Below are 19,254 nucleotides of genomic sequence, written 5' to 3' on the forward strand. Positions count from 1 at the left end.
GCAAGGTCTAAGGCAGCACCACCAGTATGAACCAACAGGGGGGCTCAAGGCTTGTGATGCTTGAGGATGTAGGGACACCTGAGGCCCTCTACTCCACGACCTGGGCTGACGGATGCAAGGTTGCCTTTAGGCATCAGGAGTCTCTTACTGGGAGCAGTCGCGGTTGCGGGGGCCTGCATGCAGAGGCTGCAGGCGACGTCAGGGAGTCCCACAGGGGGTGAAACCATGATGGATTTGAGCTCTGAAGGGCTAGGGAACCTTGTTGGCACCGGTGGCCCACTTCAACTCGGGACAGATGCCTCGAGTGCAGTTGTAGCTTCGGGTGTTGGGTTTTAGCAGTTTCAGATGCCTGTCTTCTTTTTTTTTAGTTTCTGTAGGATGCAGCAAACAGTTCCACTTTTCTTCAGGAGGTCTTGTTCTTTATTGAAAACAGGCAGTCCCAGTTTTTGTAGGCACACAGCTGCAGGAAGAGTTGTCTATGGCACAGGCTCGACCCCTACATAACCCTGTCCCAAAATTCTTAAGTATGCCATCAAAAAGATGACTACTTCTGAAAAATCATGTCTACTTCATAGTAAACCCACCTTAGGGCTGGCACTTAGCTGGAGGTGGCACGCCTATCTGACTAGCCAATTTTCCCACCTGCCCAGGTGAAATGAAATGAAATAAAACTTATAACGCGCAAACTTTGCCCGAAAGCATCAAGGCGCCGAGGGGGCTCTGGACAGGGGGGTGGCTTCTGCTGTGAGGGGAGCCAGATTCACGTTTCCAAAGGTGGCAGCTTCTTTGAAGCTCGCCGCCCAAGGAGGTTAATCAGCAGGTCATCACGTGGGAGGGGGTATTACATCCTCTTCCCAAACAGGCTTTTGTTTTGGGTCTCACCCTAGGAGGTCAGAATAGTGTCTCAGGTGGCAGGCTGTAAGAAACCAGTCAGCAAGCACACCAGAGGCTGGTAGGTTTTCAGGGGGCACCTCTAAGGTGCCCTCTGAGTGCATATATAGGTAAATCTAACACTGTCATCAGTGCGGGTTTACCAATACGAAATGTTTGAAACCAAACATCTTTATTTTCAGTGACGCCATCATGTAGCTGGGGGAAGACATTTTTACCAATGTCTAGCACGTTTTAAAAGGGCTTCCCTGGTCACTTGTACTGGCAGTAATAGGACAGACCAGCACAGGGGCATATCTGCTCATGCAGGTATTGTAATGAAATTGCACTTACTTGCCCTCACATGTAATATTTAGCACCCTGCCTTAGGGCAGGTAGGCTTGCTGTAGGGGTAACTTACAAATATTACATGCAGTGGTAGGGAACATGGCACAAAGGAATGTGCGACATGTCATATTTTCACTTTAGTCTGCACCAAGACATGCAGCCTGCAATGGCAGTCTTGTGTGTGCTTGGTGAGGAGTCCCTTGGGGTGGCACAATTCGTGTGGCAGCCCTTAGGGACACTCTTTAGTACCTCAGGCCCTAGGAACCAGGGGTACCATTTACTAGGGACTGACAGAAGGTGCTAAAGGTTTTGCCAATTGGGGGGAACAATTGAACAGCTTTTAGGGAAAGAACACTGGTACTGGGAATCTGGTTAGCAGGGACCCAGTACAATTCAGTCAAAGTTGCATCAAAAACCAGGCAAAAAGTGGGGGGTGACCATGTCAAAAAGAGGCACTTTCCTAAAGTCCTCCACACTTTGTGCTTGCAAACGACTGACTCTCCTTAGATGATAATAAAGAAGGTTATATTCTAGGACAAGAACTGTATGTCGCAAGAATGTTATGGCTCGAAAAGGGGACCCTTCAGTCTTTTTAGGATAGGTTCAAATTCCAGGTTGGCGCTGAAGAGGTCTTTAAGTATCATCCTTTTAAGGTCCTCCATAGAGCTAATTTTAAATGTTGTCAGTTTTGCATGTAGGCTGCAACTGCAGCTAAATGGAAGCGAATGGAGATGTATGCCAACACTGCTTTTTGCAGATGTAAAAGACAGCAGACATCTTGCACAGATGCTTTATAATGCACAAATTGTTCCCACTTTGCTGTAAAGCAAGCACACAGCATAATAGGATTAATTGCCTCAAGTAGGATTTGTATACAATTCTTAGGAAGTTTAAGGTAATAAAAGTAACATCTGAGGTACCCAATTCAGCTGCCTGGGTATCAGAGTTGGCTCTGATGGTGAGTGGGTTGATCTGGTCTTAGTGTGAGATTGTATCCTGCTTAGAAAGTCCACAAAGTCATTGTCCACCTCCAGCAGATACTTCACTAGGAGATGAATGTAATTCCAACTAGCTAAATCTTTTGGGCTATAGTTGACAGCTGAAGAAAGTGAGCCAACCCCCACTTCTAGATATTGTACATTGCAGTTTTGGTCTGTTTTATGAAGACTGTTTTGCCCCGGATGAACCTGTATGCAGTAGCTGATCTGGTGTAATGTTCTTTTGCTGGGGGTTGAATTCTCAGCAAGTGAGACTGAAAGTTTGTGAGAAGATGTTGATCCTGGAACATCTGAACTAGATGGCAGAATCATATCTGAGGCAGAGACTTTGCCTTGATGCATTGTCAGATAGGGGTCAGAGCACAAAATATCTTGCAGTCTAAAACCTCTTTGCTAAAAAAAATCCTGCAAATGGTAACATCCAACACTAGATTGCAGGTGCATGGAGGGCATGTCTATCTACAGCAGCGCATGCTAAGAACATTAGGGAAATCCTCGTTTTATTGTGGATTCATGAATTTTGGTTAAAAAAGACAGACCTCTTTTTCTGTCAGTAAGTGGCACCGACTGAAAGTCTGTTACACAGATCTACAAAATGTATGTAGTCTAATGATAGCGTTTATGCTAATAATTTTACAGATCACTTACGACAATGCATGTTTAAAAAAAGTATGCCATTGAGAGATGGTTTCAATATCTTTAGAAGACAATTAAATAGCACACTCCTTACCTGTGCAGATGCCCTATTAGGTACTGTAGCGTTTTGTAGCTCGGCTCCGGCAGCTGTTTGAGAAGATCTCTTAGTTTTACGAGGATTCTACTTAGCTCAACACATATTGACAGCTTTGTCTTTGACGTAGGACTGGTCTGTTTTGGGTCAGTCTCCTCATTAACATGTTGGCTTTCTTTAGCAAGCCCAATGAATTCATTGTAGAGGCGAAATAAAATGAGAGGCTCTGGAAGCTAAATTGAACACAAACAATTGTAACAGTAAATACACAGAAGCCTAACAAGTATTTCTCGTCTTCCAAATTTTGACTACCCATAGTACCTGTTAAATCAGTTCATTCTCATTCTTTTAATGATTAGTTTTAAAAAAAAAGGCAGGCCTTCTACAAGATCAGATGCACTGTATGCCAAAACACACATTCCCTACCACATGTGCCAGCTCAATTATTTGGAACGCCCAAACCCTACTGCACTAGGTGCAGAAAAAAATAATAGGTGCCTGCAACTGTGGATTGCTGCAACTAAATTAACAGGTGGAATTGAAAGCAGAAACTGGTCTGGCAAATCATATGGATTTGAATGCTGACAATAACTACTGTTTTCCAGACGTTTTAGTCTTATGTGGCATTCAAATCTGAACCACGTAGGAGTGGGTAAAATTGGCAATTGGAGACTGAAGGAGTGGGAGGAGACATCTGGAATGATGAAATAAAAGAGGTGGGAATACTGAGTGAAGTAAGACAGAAGAAAAGATAGGAGGGCTCAGAAAGAGTGAGATGAAGGGCAGAAGAGGTATGGAAAAGCTCCAGAACAGATGGACAATGTCTAAATAGTCAAGACAGAAACCTCAAAAGTTGTAAAATTCTATTTTACACATTTTATACCAAACCCACATGGAACCCCACAGGACATGTCTCTGAAACCTAACCTGACATGACCTTTATGCCAGGCAACCCACCTCATGTTTTGACAAGGTAAAAGAGTGTATACTATTTGGTCAGTAACGGATGGGTAATCCTGTTCTGTTACCTGTGCGCACCACCATCTTAATTTATCCACAACTCACATGTAAAGCAAAGTCACACAACTTGTGTGTTACAGCGACACTTGCTATGCTTTCCTATTAGCCCGGTTTTGTCCATGGTATAAAGGCATAGAGACGGAAGGGTAAACTACATTTTAAAAACTATTTACGGAACAAAGAGGCTTTTATGACATGCCTACAAGCTGAAGCTATCTAATATCAGAAACCAAACATTACCGCCAGAATGTTCTGTTCGCTAGGCTATCATTTAACGGAAACGTTAAAACTTAAAACATTCCAGTGAGAAATGTAAAACTTAATAAGGTTTTTCAGCCAAAAATACATATAATTATTGGACACAGCTAGTCCATTTGTAATTATCTACCCACCAAAATTATGATAGCGTCCATTAAACAATTTGGGAAACAATTAATTTATTTGGTATCCCACTGCATTTTAATTTTTTTATTGTTCTTTCCCATTGTACTCCGCTATCCTCTTGTTTTAGATTCTAGATTGTGCATTTGTTTATTAAATTTTTTGGTCCCACCTACAGACATTCGTTCCTGTCTTGTTGTCGGAGGCATACTGTATACAATAAAAACTACTAACAGTGGGCTTTGGGTGAAACCGATTGCGTATCATTGGTTGGCTTTCTTATCAATCTAACTTCCTTGCTTCTTATTTTGATGGCTATACTTCACCTTCTTTGTTTCTGATTGTAAGCAGTGGAAGGGCACAATTCCTCCAGTCAGAGAACTATACTTTCTTCCAGCACTCCATGGAAGTGAATTATTTTTTGACCTTCTCTTCCCTTGGGTGCTTGCAACCCCCCCTCCCTTTTTGCCTGTGTGCATTGCTTCCCTATCACTTCTCTACTGCTATGTGACCCCTCTATGCTATTGTTGCTTTTTGTTCCCCTTTTCAGTTCCTTATGGGCCCCCTTGCTTTTGATCACCCAACTCTCCCCGCATTCTATTTTTTATAAAATAGAAATGCTTATATGGCTCACAACTTCAATTTCATTTTTCTGTGCTTGCCTTAGAATGCTAAATTTAAAGTGAGAAAAAATGGCCTCCTGTGCATTACAAAGAGTACACGTGAGCTGAGGCATCACAATACATGAGTACACAACGGCGCTATCTAGGAATTATTTTTTTCTGGGAAAACTAGTTTTCAAAATGAATGCCCATACATATGCCATTACCAGGCACCTGTACCATCTTGAAAACAGATTTCCTATAAGTGAAAATTTTTTCCAATGACAGGATGTGCGTCCAAATGTGACACATGGCCATTTTGGTTTTTTCCCAATTATATTTTTCACATTGTTGTAAAACCCAGGATTGGTAAAGACAAAAGCTTAGCACCCTGCGTTTAAGGGCAAGCCCTACTGGGTTAGCAAATTCTTGTGAAATTATCATGTCATCCCAGTACTACTGGCCCTTAATGCTTAACACCTTCAGCGTGGCGTGAATTTTCGGGCTGTGCTGAAGGTTCTAAAAAACGGGCGTGGCCGTGACGGAACGGTTCCGCCATAAGCACAGCCCAAACGGCGCTCGTGACGGAACCATTCCGTCACAAGCATCAAAGGGGTTAAAAACCTTTGGATTCAGCGGTGGATACCCCTTGGGTGATAAAGGCACCAAACAAATCCTCATAACAAATTAAAATGAATATACCTGACGAAGATAAAGCTTGAGTACGTTGCTAATGTCATGCGCATAGAGTTCCGACAGCTCGACCAAGTCATTTCCATTTTCAAAGGCTTGACATAGCTTCTCAACTCTTGATTTAGCTCCATTTACCCGATAGATACCCTTCAAATGAAGATGTGTAAAAAAAAGAGACCACAGTGTCAGCTACTTTAGCAACTTCAGTCTAAATCACTTTAAAAACAAGCAAAACAGCCAAGTAAGTCATGAATCATGTAAAGCAACTGTATAAAACTAGTATACCTTTACGTTCAAGGCTCTGCTTTCTATTTCATAAGTGCACTTCTTGATTATTGCAGGAATGCCATCAGGGGCATTTCTTGCAGCTTGAGCAAAATCCACACCAAACAGATGAAGCTTTCCATGGAGTTTTTTGTGTCCACACTGAATTGCTAATGTTTCCAGGCATTTCTTGTGGCAAGCAAGGGAGCACTGCGTCAAGAGGTAGGAAATAAAGAGGTAAATTAAGAAACAAAGTATAATGCTGCATAGGAAGGCAAAAAACGAAATTGGTGAGATCGGGTTAAACTTGCTTGTACCAAAGTGAAAATCTGTACATGGTGCTATATTGAACAATCTCAACATTTTACAGTACATTGACACTTATTTGTATCTAAGTTTTAGCAACAGTGTCAACCTTTGTGTTCGAAAATATAAATGCTCACCTTGAAATGCAATCAAAGGAATTGAATCTCTTGTGATGCTAAATTAATTTCAAGTTAAAGAATTCTCTGAATGAGAAATTGAAGCAATAAATTGCATTCAGATTAGACAATCAAATAAGAAAGTATTCAAGGACTATACTCTATACCGACTTATATTCCAAGAAACACTTGAACATTTAGGTAGAATGCATCATGTGAACTAGAACCATGAAACAAGCCGATTCACATAGGACCTCTATACTTCTGAGACATTCATGTGAGTAAATATTTGATTAGATTTGAATATGGAATACATTTGCCGGTTTTTTTGTTTTTTTTTAAATAGGGTAGGAATGCTCATGGGCCATTAGCCAACAGTAATTGTGATTGCTCAGGGTATGTATACTCGTTCTGTTCTTTAAGTGGAGTTTTCCTGATTATTATGTATTATGGGACGACCAAATATTACTACTATTAGTTTGAGTGCTTCTGACTTTTGAGAAAAAAATATATTTTTGGCCTCATTTTAATTGATTTTAACTCAACTGGACACTTAATGGTTAATATTTGATGGTTAATGCCGACAACCATCCATTATCATGAAAGCAAATAACCTCTATAACTAGACACCCTTTGAACTTTATTAGAACAATTTAAACCAACCTATATTCAAATTAATTTTTCTAACTCAGTTTTATTTAAGTAAGAGTGCTTTTGAGCAGATGGCAAGTTACAATTTTTCATAAAATATTTTTTTTAAGAGGGTGTCTAGTATTTTTTTGATCTATTTGCACAAAATAGTACTCTTTTTTTTCTGAAGGCCATTAAGAATGGCTTGTTTTAGTATGGTACAATCTTTCAAGATTTGTGAGTTATTTCACAAAATAATTGGTTGTGTGTTCTGGTGAAGACTGAAGGTATCTTGGTGATAGAGGTTCCAGTTTTTGTTATGACAGAGTTATCCTACACTTTTTGATAAGATGTATTGTATGTGGAATTTAAAGTGCAGAAACCTAAAAGCCAATAGAAAATACAGGAACATTTTACATGCAATGTTTTTGAAGGGTAAGAGCTCTCTATGTATTTCTTTCAGTATTTAAAAAAAAAGTGTTGCACTATTTTCTATGTACAACACGGTACTATAAAATACACATTTTGGAAATTAATATTTATGAGTTGGTGCTTTGCTTAATTTTTCCTTTGAATTATTTATGTTTATTGGTTACTACCACTTTCATTTTGTTTTCCAAACTCCAACAATTATATATAGCTGTGAATTATTTTAATTTAGTAGTTTCATTCTAACATGTTTTTTGAAAGTAAAATAACATGATTGGGTCACTGTTATTGGATAAACGGATTAGCCAAAGCCAATATTTTCTAATGGCCCATCTTTGCAGATGTTTATTGTTCCCTTAAAGACAAAGCTTTACTTAGATGGAAAAAGGATGTTTTCAGATATTAGAAGATGTCTTCAAAGTCCTTAGCCATCCACACATTTGCTGTATTTGTTGGAGTAGATACAATTTCAAATTACATATCGCTATACATAAAACAGATCAGCTGCGATTGTCAAAGCACGGTCTTTTAGAATTAAATCCATTTTCTTGAAATCTTTACAAATTATAGGGCTCTGAAGTCATTTCAAGTGGGCTCTGGGTTCTGTACCAGTGGGAGGGGTCGGGGTGGAAGTGGCACTGAGGGGAGGGAGGATTTGTGGAAGAATGAATGAAAACTTTATTTGACAAACTAAAACCATAAAAGCATACATAAGTGCACACAAGATCATAAAAATCAATGAAAATACATTAAAATGAATAAAAACAAACTAGACGCAAAAGGCAGACCTCTGTTCCTTCCATATTACAAAACAATTCATTAACCGTACATATGTACCTCACCCACACTCTGGTATTTCATCAATTAACAGACATTATTTAAAATAAAAACACTTAGAATCAAAATTGATCACAATTTAGCTAAAGTGCCTAGTGCACCGCGGGCGTACAGCAGCGCGAAGGAATACATTTACAGAAATACATGTCTCTTCATCTGAAGAAGGTGCTGGAGAAAAGGACAAGCTGATTTCTGGAGGAACATCCATTTGTTACACTATTCATAACATTTGCTTTATATTTTTAGCATTACTGTCTGAGCTCAATCATGTACTAAGTGAGCTTTAATCTGTAAAAAACTGGGCAGGAACTTAAAGCCATACAAAGTTGGAAGAAGGCAGAGAAGAGAGGAAAGTGACCACAAAGAAGCAATAGGTAGTACAAGTACAGGACATCATACCTCCTCACATTCTGCTCCGTGAAACACCACTAAGCTGTCGCATTCTCTGCACTTTGATGGAGCTCTTAACTTTCGAAGCTTGTGAGTTTGGGCAGCTTTAGACATAAGAGTGTTTCTAAATGGCCCAGGAGAATTTGCCATTTCAGATACAAGATCATTTAAACCTTAAAAACAAAAAAAATTTAAAAGTTTTACTAAATGAAAAATCAATAAAACTCCGGGCAAACAGACCAGATTTACTTGTTCTATCAGTATTTAATTTACAGATATTTATCCTAAAATGCCTGGATTAAACACAGATTAAATTGATATACATTTTATCTGAATTTGTATCCATATCTTTTTATGGGGGACATAGGATTAAACCGACTAGAAGCATCTGGTGGGCCACATAAAAAGCAACATATTACAAAATTTCACTCACATATAGCTATAAAGTGCTCATTTGAGCAGAAATAAAAGAAAACCAAATACAATGCCTCCAAAAATTACCAAAGGGCAAAGCATGGATAGGCCTGGAGTCCTAATTGGAATGCATTGTTCAAAATGATCTATAACAAGGCACTAAAGAACAAGCTAATTACTTTCAAGTAACGCTCTTTCTGGTGATACTCTATCAAACTACAAATTTCTCAACTTTTAAATATTCCCCTAGACGGAATCCATACTTTATTCTAATAGCTGTGTTCCCAAGCGCCTCTAGGAAGTATCATGCGGCCTCACATTGGCTTTTGTTCTGCCACCTAAGTGATGGACCAGAGCAGCAAACAAGTGCCACCTCTGCACGCTGATGTCAGTTTCCTACATGATTCATTCTGCACCCTCAGACGCACAGCACAAAATAATTGTCAGTACGAGGGTTCGAATCTCGAATTTGAGACCCATTTAGACAGTAAAAAGATATCACGCTACAGAATGGGAAGGTGGAAGTGCAGTGAGAAATCTGCGGTTAGACAGAGTATCCACCAGAAAGAGCATTACGCAAAGTAAGTAGATGGATACTTCTAACAGTAGATTCCTCATCTTTAGAATAGATACCAAAGCAGTACCTTTAAAAGGTGGAGGGTCTGTGGAGTGGGCCCAGACCGGAATGGGCAAAATACCCATCCTATCAGACCTGGTTGTCAAAGCAGTAGTGCTTTGTAAACGTGTGTATCAACGTCCACATTGTGGCCTGACAGATGTCAAATACAAACAATCCATGGGCCAACACAGTGGTAGTAAACTTCACTGAGGTGAAATGGGCACCAAGACCTTCTAAGCCTGTCTTTTGGCCAACCGATAGCAGATCTTAATAAAGAGGACAATCCACCTCCACAGAGTCCTTTTCTGCACAGCTTTTCCTTACTTCACCCCAGAGAACCCCTCACAAAAAGCTTATTGGCGACACGATGATCCTTGGTACAATCGATGTAAAAGCTTAAAGCTCTCTTGGAGTCCAACCAATAGAGCCACGCCTTCTCTTTCGAAGGTTGCAGTGGGACAAAGAATACGGGGAGAGTGATGGATTGCCCAGCATGTAAAGGAGTCACAATTTTCAGCATGAAGGCACCTCAGCAGCAGCTTGTCTGGAAAAAAGGGTGTTGTAGGGTAGATGTACTGTTAAGAGCCTGGAGTTCACTTAAGTAATGAGCAGCAGTGAACACAATGAGGAACACAGTCTTAACTTCAGAAGATGCAACAAGTAGCTGTGCATCAGCTCAGCGGGAGTTCACGAGGATTGGCAAGATCAAGTTAAGGCTCCAATATAGCAACAGAAAAAATGTTAGGAGAAACACGTGTGTCAAACATTTAATAAACCACATCACACAGATGACAACAGCAAAGGCAGTTGGCCCAGCAAATGCAAAAAGGTCAAAAAGGCAGATAAAAATGTTTTATCGTGCCCACCGCAAGACCTTGCAGGGACAATGACAAAGCAAACAACAACAGATCTGAAAGTTTGGCTTGTATGGGAGATGTGGATTGTGCAGGTTTGGAAGCAGAATTCTGTCCTGATACTACAACAGAAGATTCTCTGGAAATAGCTGCTTGATCCGAGTATAGATCCCCATGCACTTCATGGTTTGCGAAATAATGTGTTCAAGGCATGATGAAAATGCACACAAAACACACGTAGCACTAATCACTGTAAAAGCGAGAGAACCATGTGATGTTTAGCACAGTTGTATTGTCCACATGATTTTGACACCGCTATTATCAATTATGCAATTATGCACACATAGGCACTATCAGGTTGATGATCACCTATACCATCAATACGGGTTCTGAGAAACAAAGAATGGTACCTTCAGTCACCTTCCTGATGGCTACCCAACATTCTAATTAAAAGTCTTGAATATGAGTTACTTTTGTTTCATTAACCAAGGTACTACTATTAGGTGAGTTATCACTGACCTTGCATTCAAGTTAGTCTTGCATGCCCTGTACAAACTGAATGATTGTGTAACTGAAGCTAATGATACACTGACATCCTGACAAAAGCCTTGGAACTGAAAGGCCTTAACATACGGGATGAAACTGGTCAACTGCAATTTAGGGTCATAGGATCATAACATCCTTACCTCCCTTCAAGATAATTTTAATCAATATCCAACCAAATCAGACCACTAATAAAGGGAAACCTGGGTCTGTTTGAGGTATTTATCTATTCTGGGTACCTGATCATAATAATATATAATATTTAAGGTGCGCCCTGGAATATGGTCGAGCCAATCCTGGTAGAGACCCAATGATGAACTATGCCACTACCAGAGTGGGTAAAGGGTCTTACACTAAGAAAAAGATTGTATTCTTATTTAACAACATACATAGGGTATCTGATTGGGAAAGGGTACTTTTTTGGGTAGCCCATGGATACCCTGTGTTGGCTAGTACGGATAGATTAGGGAGAGTGCATCCCTTGGACCAGTTTCTCAAGATTGATTGAAGGATAGAGGCTCATGCCCAGATGTTCTGAGTACACTCTCCCAGCCCAATCCAGAGCCACTAGGATGGCTTGGGGTCAGTGGTTCCTAATCTTCAGACTTTCGGGCATGAGAGGAAGATACAGAAAGGCGAACATTTTGACACTGCTTATTGGATAACATCAAAAATATCCAGCCAGGGTTCTCCTCACTGTTGGAAGAGGCCCTGGCCACCTCGAGATGCAGACACTTTTGAAGATTCACTAGGTGCCACCGGCTGGGCTCAGACGCCCTGATGTTTCAATGATCCTTCCAAGTGGTTCATGTCAGGGAGATAGCCTGATGCTCCAGGCAACATCAGAGGCAGCTAAAAGCCTTGTGAAATAGGACCCCACTCCATCCTTCTTTTTGCAGTACCACATAGCAGTAGTGTTGTAATTGGAAACCTGCACCAGCCTTCGCTTGATAGAGAGCAGGAAAGTCTGTTGCGCCAAATGAATGGCCGTCAACTCACAGGTTGACACAGGGCAGGGAGTCCTCTGATATTGTCTTCTTCCATATGACTTTGGCAAAAAGGCAGAGATCCATCACTCACCAGTCAACTCTGGGCGAGGAAGGGACGGGGGTCTGCCGCTGCCAGGCTTCCTGGTGCTGGGTTCGCCGAGATTTCAGATTCCATTACAGAGCATGCATATGTCACCTGGCATAATGAACAAGCAGAATGCAGGAGGTTAATAGGCCAAGAAACCTCAGGGTTGCTGTACCTGAAATCCAGGACTGGGGTTGAAATGTCAGGATCATAGCCAGAGTATCCTGGGCTCGCTGAGACTGAGGAAAGGCAGTGAACTGCATAATGTTCAAGACAGTTTCTACAAAAGGAAGCTGCTATGAAGGTGTCAGGTGTGACTTCAGCTTGTTGATTGAGTCCTCAACGATATCAGCAGATTCTCTGTCATCTGGAGGTGAGCCTGCCTTTAAGAGCCAGTCATTGAAGTAGAGGAAAACTTGAACCCGCAACCTCCGTTATGGGTGGCGACCAACACCATCACTTTCGTGATAAGCCAAAGTGAAGCAGGGCAAGCTAAAAACACCCTTGGCCTAACTTGAACCACAGGTTGTCTGTGGGGCTGCTGGACAGGAACATGAAAATATGGATCCTGAAGGCCCAAGGTCCCTATTCAGTCACCTGGATCAACAGCAGAAAGAACATGGACCAACAGGGGGCTTTTTATTTTGTCCCTCCTTAGGAAGGCATTCAGAGGGTGAAGAATTAAGGTAGACTGGAGTTCTCCATCCTTCTTTGCATAAGGAAATAAGTGTGAATAACAACACATCCCTATTTCAGTAAAGCTCACCCCTTTTGCATTAGAATGTACAGGTGCTCTTCTGAGAACCGTTCTAATGTGGCAGAAAGGTGCGGTGGGGCAGAAAGAAGAAGGGAATAGCCATGCTGCATGATCTGGAGGAACCATCTGTCAGATGTAATGGATCATCACCATGGAAGTAAGTGGTGGATCATGCTTCCTACAGCTTGTGTGCCACTAATAGCAAGCTAAAGCGACTTGGAGGCTATTGCGGCAAGGGAACAGGACTGGGAAGACTGATGCCTGTGGTGGCCTCTGTGTTACCTGCTAGATCCACATCTGAGTCCACAAAAAGCCTGGGGGAGGCTGTATCCTAACCCCTTGAAATAGACTCGGAATTTCGTGAACTGGTGAGGAAACTCTTTGGCAGGCGCCATAAGACCCAGAACAGTCTGCGGTCCTTCTCTGCTGAAAACATTCTAAACAAAAGACACACCGTTGAAAACATTCTAAGGCAGAATCTGCTTTATTGTTGAATAGGCACTAGTCATCGAAAGGCCATATGGAAGACTTGTGCATCTCATGAGAAACCTGTGGAATGAATCGACGCATGGCGACGAAGCACAACACTGGTGCCAATCTGTAGTATCAAAGTCAGCACAGATCACACTTTTTTCAGAATCCTGGCCTTCTGGAAGGTTGATGAATACATTTGTTGGGGACAAGAGAGGTTATACGGTCACCGGGAATGAACTGGGATTTACCTTGCTGATGAAAGCCTGGACTACGAGACTCTGGAGTAGGACGCTGTTTAAGGAAATCAGGATCTCCAGAAGAGGTCTATGGTATCTGGCCAACTGCCTATTCACTGGTGGACATTAACAGGTAGTGCCCATTAATGTGTCAGTGATCGTTTCATTAAATGGAAGAATAGGCTCAGATGAGACTACCTGAAGGTGCTAAAGTTCTGTGAAGGCATTTGTTTAGATTTCAATGGAAGGCAGTTTGTCAAATAACCACAGCAAAGGAGGCACTCTGCTCCATTGGGGGCAAAAGGTGAATTCAACCCTCTATAAGGGGAACGTATCAAGTCTATTGGTCTCCTGAAAGTCTACATAAAAGTTGTCATCAGCATAGTGTGGGGGAAGTAAATCCTCCCCATCCCCACCACTGTCATCCCCAAGTGGTGAAAAGCTCTGGGTGGGTGTCTGCACTGGATTATTTTCTGTCTCATTGGATTCTTTTCAATGGTTGCTTCAGCACTGGCTTAGATGGCAGAGAGACTGAGATGGATCTCAGAGCCAGTGTGGAAGCTTGCTCCAGTCAGTGCTCAAGAAGAGATGGGTCCAAGTGGTCCAGAGTGTTCCGACGGTGGATCGATCAGCAGTAATCCAATGACGGGTTCCTGCAGATCCTTGGGGCCCAAATGCATGCCAGAGGGAGTTGGAAGAGTGCCAAAGAAATGCAGCGTGACGTACTTAAAGGCTTTGACCTGCTGTAGCACCACCAGTGTCATTTTGGGTCTCATTGAGATCAGATGTGGAATAGACTCCTAAATTGTAAATCAGGTGCGAGACTGATCAGCACCTTCAAACCCTCGAAACTACTTTGTAGATAGAGAGTGGCAGAATAGTCTTCTTATAGTTCCGCTTATACTTCAACTTAGCAGAGGCCTTCGACCACGAAGACTTCTCATGGGAGTTACTTTGGGAATGGGAGCAGGCCCGGACACTTGATATGGAGTGCACTATGTGACCTCTTCCATTGTTTGCGTATGTATACCTTCGCAGTACTGGATGGCCTTCAGGTGCACAAAGTCTTACTCATCGCTTGTAGTTGTGCCCAGAGCCCAAATAACAAAGACATCTTGTCCGGGTCTGTGACAAGACATTTTTTTCCCGATGGTCACAGAATGGTTTGAAGCCTGTAATTTTGGGAGGGGACACCAATCTCCTACAAACTGGATATTGATGTGAAAACTGTCAAAAGACTGATGAAAGATGTGTCAAATACGGATCTGCCTTTAAAGGTTCGGAAAGAAAGGGACTGCCGTTAATATACAGGGGTCGTGCTTATATGCAACTCCGTTCCATTACTTTCGGGGCAGAACGAAGCCAATGCAGTGCTGCACCATGCCACCAAGAGACATACAGGAGTACTGCTATGAAAAACGTACAGATCCAGTCTGACATCTGTGGGAATATTCGAAGGGTGAGAAATATGTGGTTAGAAGCATCAATCAGAAGAGGCCACATACTTCACAAATGCCATGTTCAATTTCAAGTGGCAGGACTACCTATCAAAATGACAGCAATCAGGTACAAAACCAAGGCTTCAAATAAAACCTTGCCTTTGTTGCGAATACATAGACATGCATTATGATGTGTAATTGGATATAATATTTTGAAGCCTCAGGTATACCATTATCAGAAGGAGATGGTGGCTCTCTTTCATCCAAATCATCTGCAGATGACATGGTGCCCGTAGATGGGGTCCGTGGTAGTCGCCGCTTAAAATCTCCTAAATGAGGAGAAAAAAAGTTATTTCTTTTTTTGTCCCACTTACAACAAACATATTAAAATGTCTTCATACAAAACTATAAACCCTTGCATTCAGTTACGTAATAAAAAATTCATCAACAAATGGTTGTCACCTGTAACGCATGCCTCAAAATGCTTATTCATTTTTGTGTTTCTGCTGTCTTGCATGGTGGGACACAGCATGCCTGCTACTTAAAAGTGCTATATTACACATTTTCACCAGAGGTTGTAATATTTTTAAACAGTAAAGAACTGTGGGCTAGATGTACAAAACTTTTTTGCTTTCATAAATAGCCAGATTCACAGAATTGGCCCTTTGCAAACACAAAAATGCCTTTTTTGATGTACAAAATCCCAAATTGCGATTTGGTAACCTGTAACAGAATCGCAATTTGCGTTTGCAATTCAGCATCTGGAAGAAGGCATGTTTGGGGCTTTCCTTCCAAATACTGATTCGCATTGGTACGTATGAATGTTTTGCGACGTATGGTCGCAAAATATTTGCACTTTAACGCCAACCCAAAATTGGCGGTAACCCATTCACAAATGAATGGTTGACTAAATATTTTTTAAGAGCAGGCAGCGATCCAAAAGACCACTGCCTTCTCTTTAAAAATGAAACTTAAGGTTGATTTTTTTTTGCTTTTTAAATACATCCCATTTTCCTTTAAGCTAAACAGACTGCACTTAAAAAAAAAAAATGCTGTATTTGAAAGCAATCACATTCATGGTGGTCTGCTGACCCAAACAGGCTACCATCCCTATGATGGCAGCGAATCGCAGTGGGTCACAAATTGTGACATACCTCATTAATATTCATGAGGTAGGTCTATTTGCGACCCACTATGAATTGCTATCTAAGCAATAAGGGCTAAGTAACTCCTTTATATATTAGTAATAGCGATTACCAAATAGCAATTTGCAAAAAATCGCCATTTGGTAATCACTCTTACTATTGTTTGTACATCTGTCCTTAAGTGAGTTAGATAAATAATGTCCTGATGCAAGTAATTTTAATGGGACTTGTGGACCTAGTACCAGTGCTGGCAACATGGAAACTTGTTATAGGAGAATGGTCATAACTCATGTTGCAGATGCAAGGCATTTAGAGACGGAAAAGGTTATACATACTGTAGTCTGGGCTGTATAGTACAAATACCCTCATATAATATCTAGGTATAAAGCCAGCACCATAAACACCACTACTTGATCTAGAGACATACGGTAATATGAAAGATTCCAGAGGAAAAAAGTACCTCTGTACTAGCAACATTTCATTATTCCACAATCCTTTTACTATATGCTCTCAACAGAGAAACAGATTATCAACTCAGAAGTACTAGCAAGTAATTAGTGAAAACTGAAATGTCTGCCTTAAGTGAACCAGTAGTAAAGCACTGAACTGGAATCCAGAGATTAAAGCCTGCACCAGAGGGCATGTGTAAACACTGTCACTGTCATGAATATGGGCATGTGCATGAAAAGCCAACTTAGCTGCCTCTGGTATGATACAAGCATTGTCATCAACAGTGGAACATCCTGAGTGATGGCAGGGATACAGGGCAAGATGATCTGATATACAGAGGCAAACAAAGTTAGGCCAATAGAAACCTAAGTTCGCAAGAATACAAGAGAGGGAAGTAAAACAGAACTACCTGCTGCTAAGGAAGAGGAATCTCGAAATGGATTTCACAGTGAAGTTATGGAAAGTTTCTTCAGCTTGACTGCACTGAGCAAGGGGAAATAAGATCAGTTTGGTGTCCTGGTTAGGATGCAATCCTGAAACTGCCTCTAGGATGAATGGTGGGTGCATATTAACAAACACTATATTCCCTGTACATTTTAAGTCATTAAAAGAGCCTGAAAACTATTTAAATACACAACAGTGTTTGACACAAAATATTGATCCTACAAGGGAGTAAGCATCACAAACGAATGTACCCTTGCACATCTTTCCAGGTGCTTCCCAGTCCCTCTAACTTTTTTTTTCCAAACTTAAATTTTATGAAGCATGAGAAAGCATGGTCTCCTTAACGATGCAAATAATTCCTAGAATGTGTTATTTCAGCTTCCAAAGATGGGATAAGTGCATTTTCTTCAGTCAACATCTAACATTGTGATAACTGTAATCAACCCTCAGAGCAAGGCCCTACACGTGGATCGTTTGTTCATGTACCATGTTTGGTAAAAAGGTTTTTCATGAATTCCTTGCCAACTCTAGGCTGAAGCTTGGTTTAGAGTTCACACAGTAGTGGGTACATTTGCATAAAGTCTGACGCCTGGGGATATTCTAAGGTAAGGAATCCAACAGTAACTAATGTTTCTTACAGATATGTCATTACCGAAGGTAAGTAACTTGTGCATCTGAAAGAAACACGTTAGTGTTAGATTCCTTACCTTAGAATAGATACCCCAGCAATACCAACACCGGTGGTGGGTCTGCGAACCAAAATCACACCAGAAAGTCCTAGAGAACAGAACAGCCAAAGAAGCCATCTCTCCGGACTGGACTGTCCAGGCAGAAATGCTTGGCCCTCAGGAGGTTCCTTTTTAGCCAAGGAATAACAGATCTTGATGCACAAAACGACCCACGAGAGATGGTCTGTTTGTGCACCGCTCGTCCCTTCTTAGCGCCCATGTAGCCAACAAACAGTTGGTCATCCACCCGGAACTGTTATGTGCGGTTTAGATCAAAGGAAAGCACACGTTTTGGGTCCAGACGGTGGAGCCTCTTCCTCTTCTGAAGGATGCAGAGGCAGAAAGAAGGTGGTCAAGGTAATGGTCTTGCCGATGTGAAAGGCAGTGACCACCTTGGGTGGAAAAGAAGGACGAGTCCTCAGAAACATTGTTCGGATGGACAGAGAGGAAAGGAGGCTTAGAAGAAAGAGCCTGGAGCTCACTCACTCTTCTGGCAGAGGTGATGGCAACGAGGAAAGCAGTCTTGAGAGTCAGAAGACGAAGAGGACAGGTATCAAGTGGCTCAAAGGGAGCACACATCAGATAGGTTAACACCAGATTCAAGTCCCACTGAGGCATTACAAAGGGAACAGGCGGAAACATGTGAGTAATGCCTTTCAGGAATCTATTTACAATAGGGGACTTGAAAAAGAAGGCTGATCAGGAAGTCTCAAGAAGGCTGAAACAGCTGAAAGATATCCCTTGATGGTGCCCAGAGCAGAGTCCTGCTGGGCCAGAGAAAGAAGAAAGAGGAGAACCTCGGAAAGAGGGGCAGAAAGGGGATTTCTGTGCACCATGCCACAAATTTGTTCCACCTGCAGGCGTATACTGTCTTTGTGGAGGGACGCCTGGCTGCCAGAATGACATCACAGACTTCAGGAGGCAAGTCAAATGGCATCAACTGTCTCCGCTCAATCTCCACGCATGTAGGTGGAGGCTGGACAGGTTTGGGTGGAAGACCATCCCCTGTTGCGGAGACAGAAGATCCTCCAGAAGAGGCAGTCGGATCGGGGGCTCGATGGCCATGCTGAGTAGCTCAGGATACCAGAACCTTCGTGCCCAATCCGAAGCCACAAGGATGACTTGGGCCCGGTCGCACCTGATCTTCTTCAGCACTCTGGGCAGAAGTGGTATAGGCGGAAAGGCGTTTAACAGACCGCAACTCCACTCGCAACGAAAAGCGTCTCCGAGCGAGGGCCGCCTTGGAAATGCCAACGCGCAGAACTGATGACATTATGCGCTCCCTTCGGTGGCGAATAGATCTAACCAAGGCTCTCCCCACTGCTGAAAGAGACCTTGCGCCACGTCAGAGTTCAGACGCCACTCGTGATCCATCATGCACCGACAGCTGAGTTCGTCCGCCCTGGCGTTCAGAGAACCTGCCAGGTGTTGAACCACCAGGATGATGCCCTGATGTTCCAGCC

At 42.0% G+C, this 19,254-nt stretch overlaps 1 protein-coding gene across 1 annotated transcript in view; it reads right to left on the reverse strand.

Moving 5' to 3' along the window:
• ARHGAP29 (Rho GTPase activating protein 29) overlaps window positions 1–19,254 on the reverse strand; it is a 341,359-nt gene that overhangs the window by 26,649 nt on the left and 295,456 nt on the right. The window contains exons 16-20 of the mRNA XM_078640938.1: window positions 15,255–15,353; window positions 8,624–8,787; window positions 5,928–6,116; window positions 5,652–5,789; window positions 2,947–3,179 (exon numbers count right to left, since the gene is read on the reverse strand). Of these exons, the coding sequence (XP_078497064.1) occupies window positions 2,947–3,179; window positions 5,652–5,789; window positions 5,928–6,116; window positions 8,624–8,787; window positions 15,255–15,353 (823 nt within the window). The remainder of the gene's footprint in view (window positions 1–2,946; window positions 3,180–5,651; window positions 5,790–5,927; window positions 6,117–8,623; window positions 8,788–15,254; window positions 15,354–19,254) is intronic.

Source organism: Lissotriton helveticus, chromosome 1_1, assembly GCF_964261635.1.
Source record: "Lissotriton helveticus chromosome 1_1, aLisHel1.1, whole genome shotgun sequence".
NCBI lineage: Eukaryota > Metazoa > Chordata > Amphibia > Caudata > Salamandridae > Lissotriton > Lissotriton helveticus.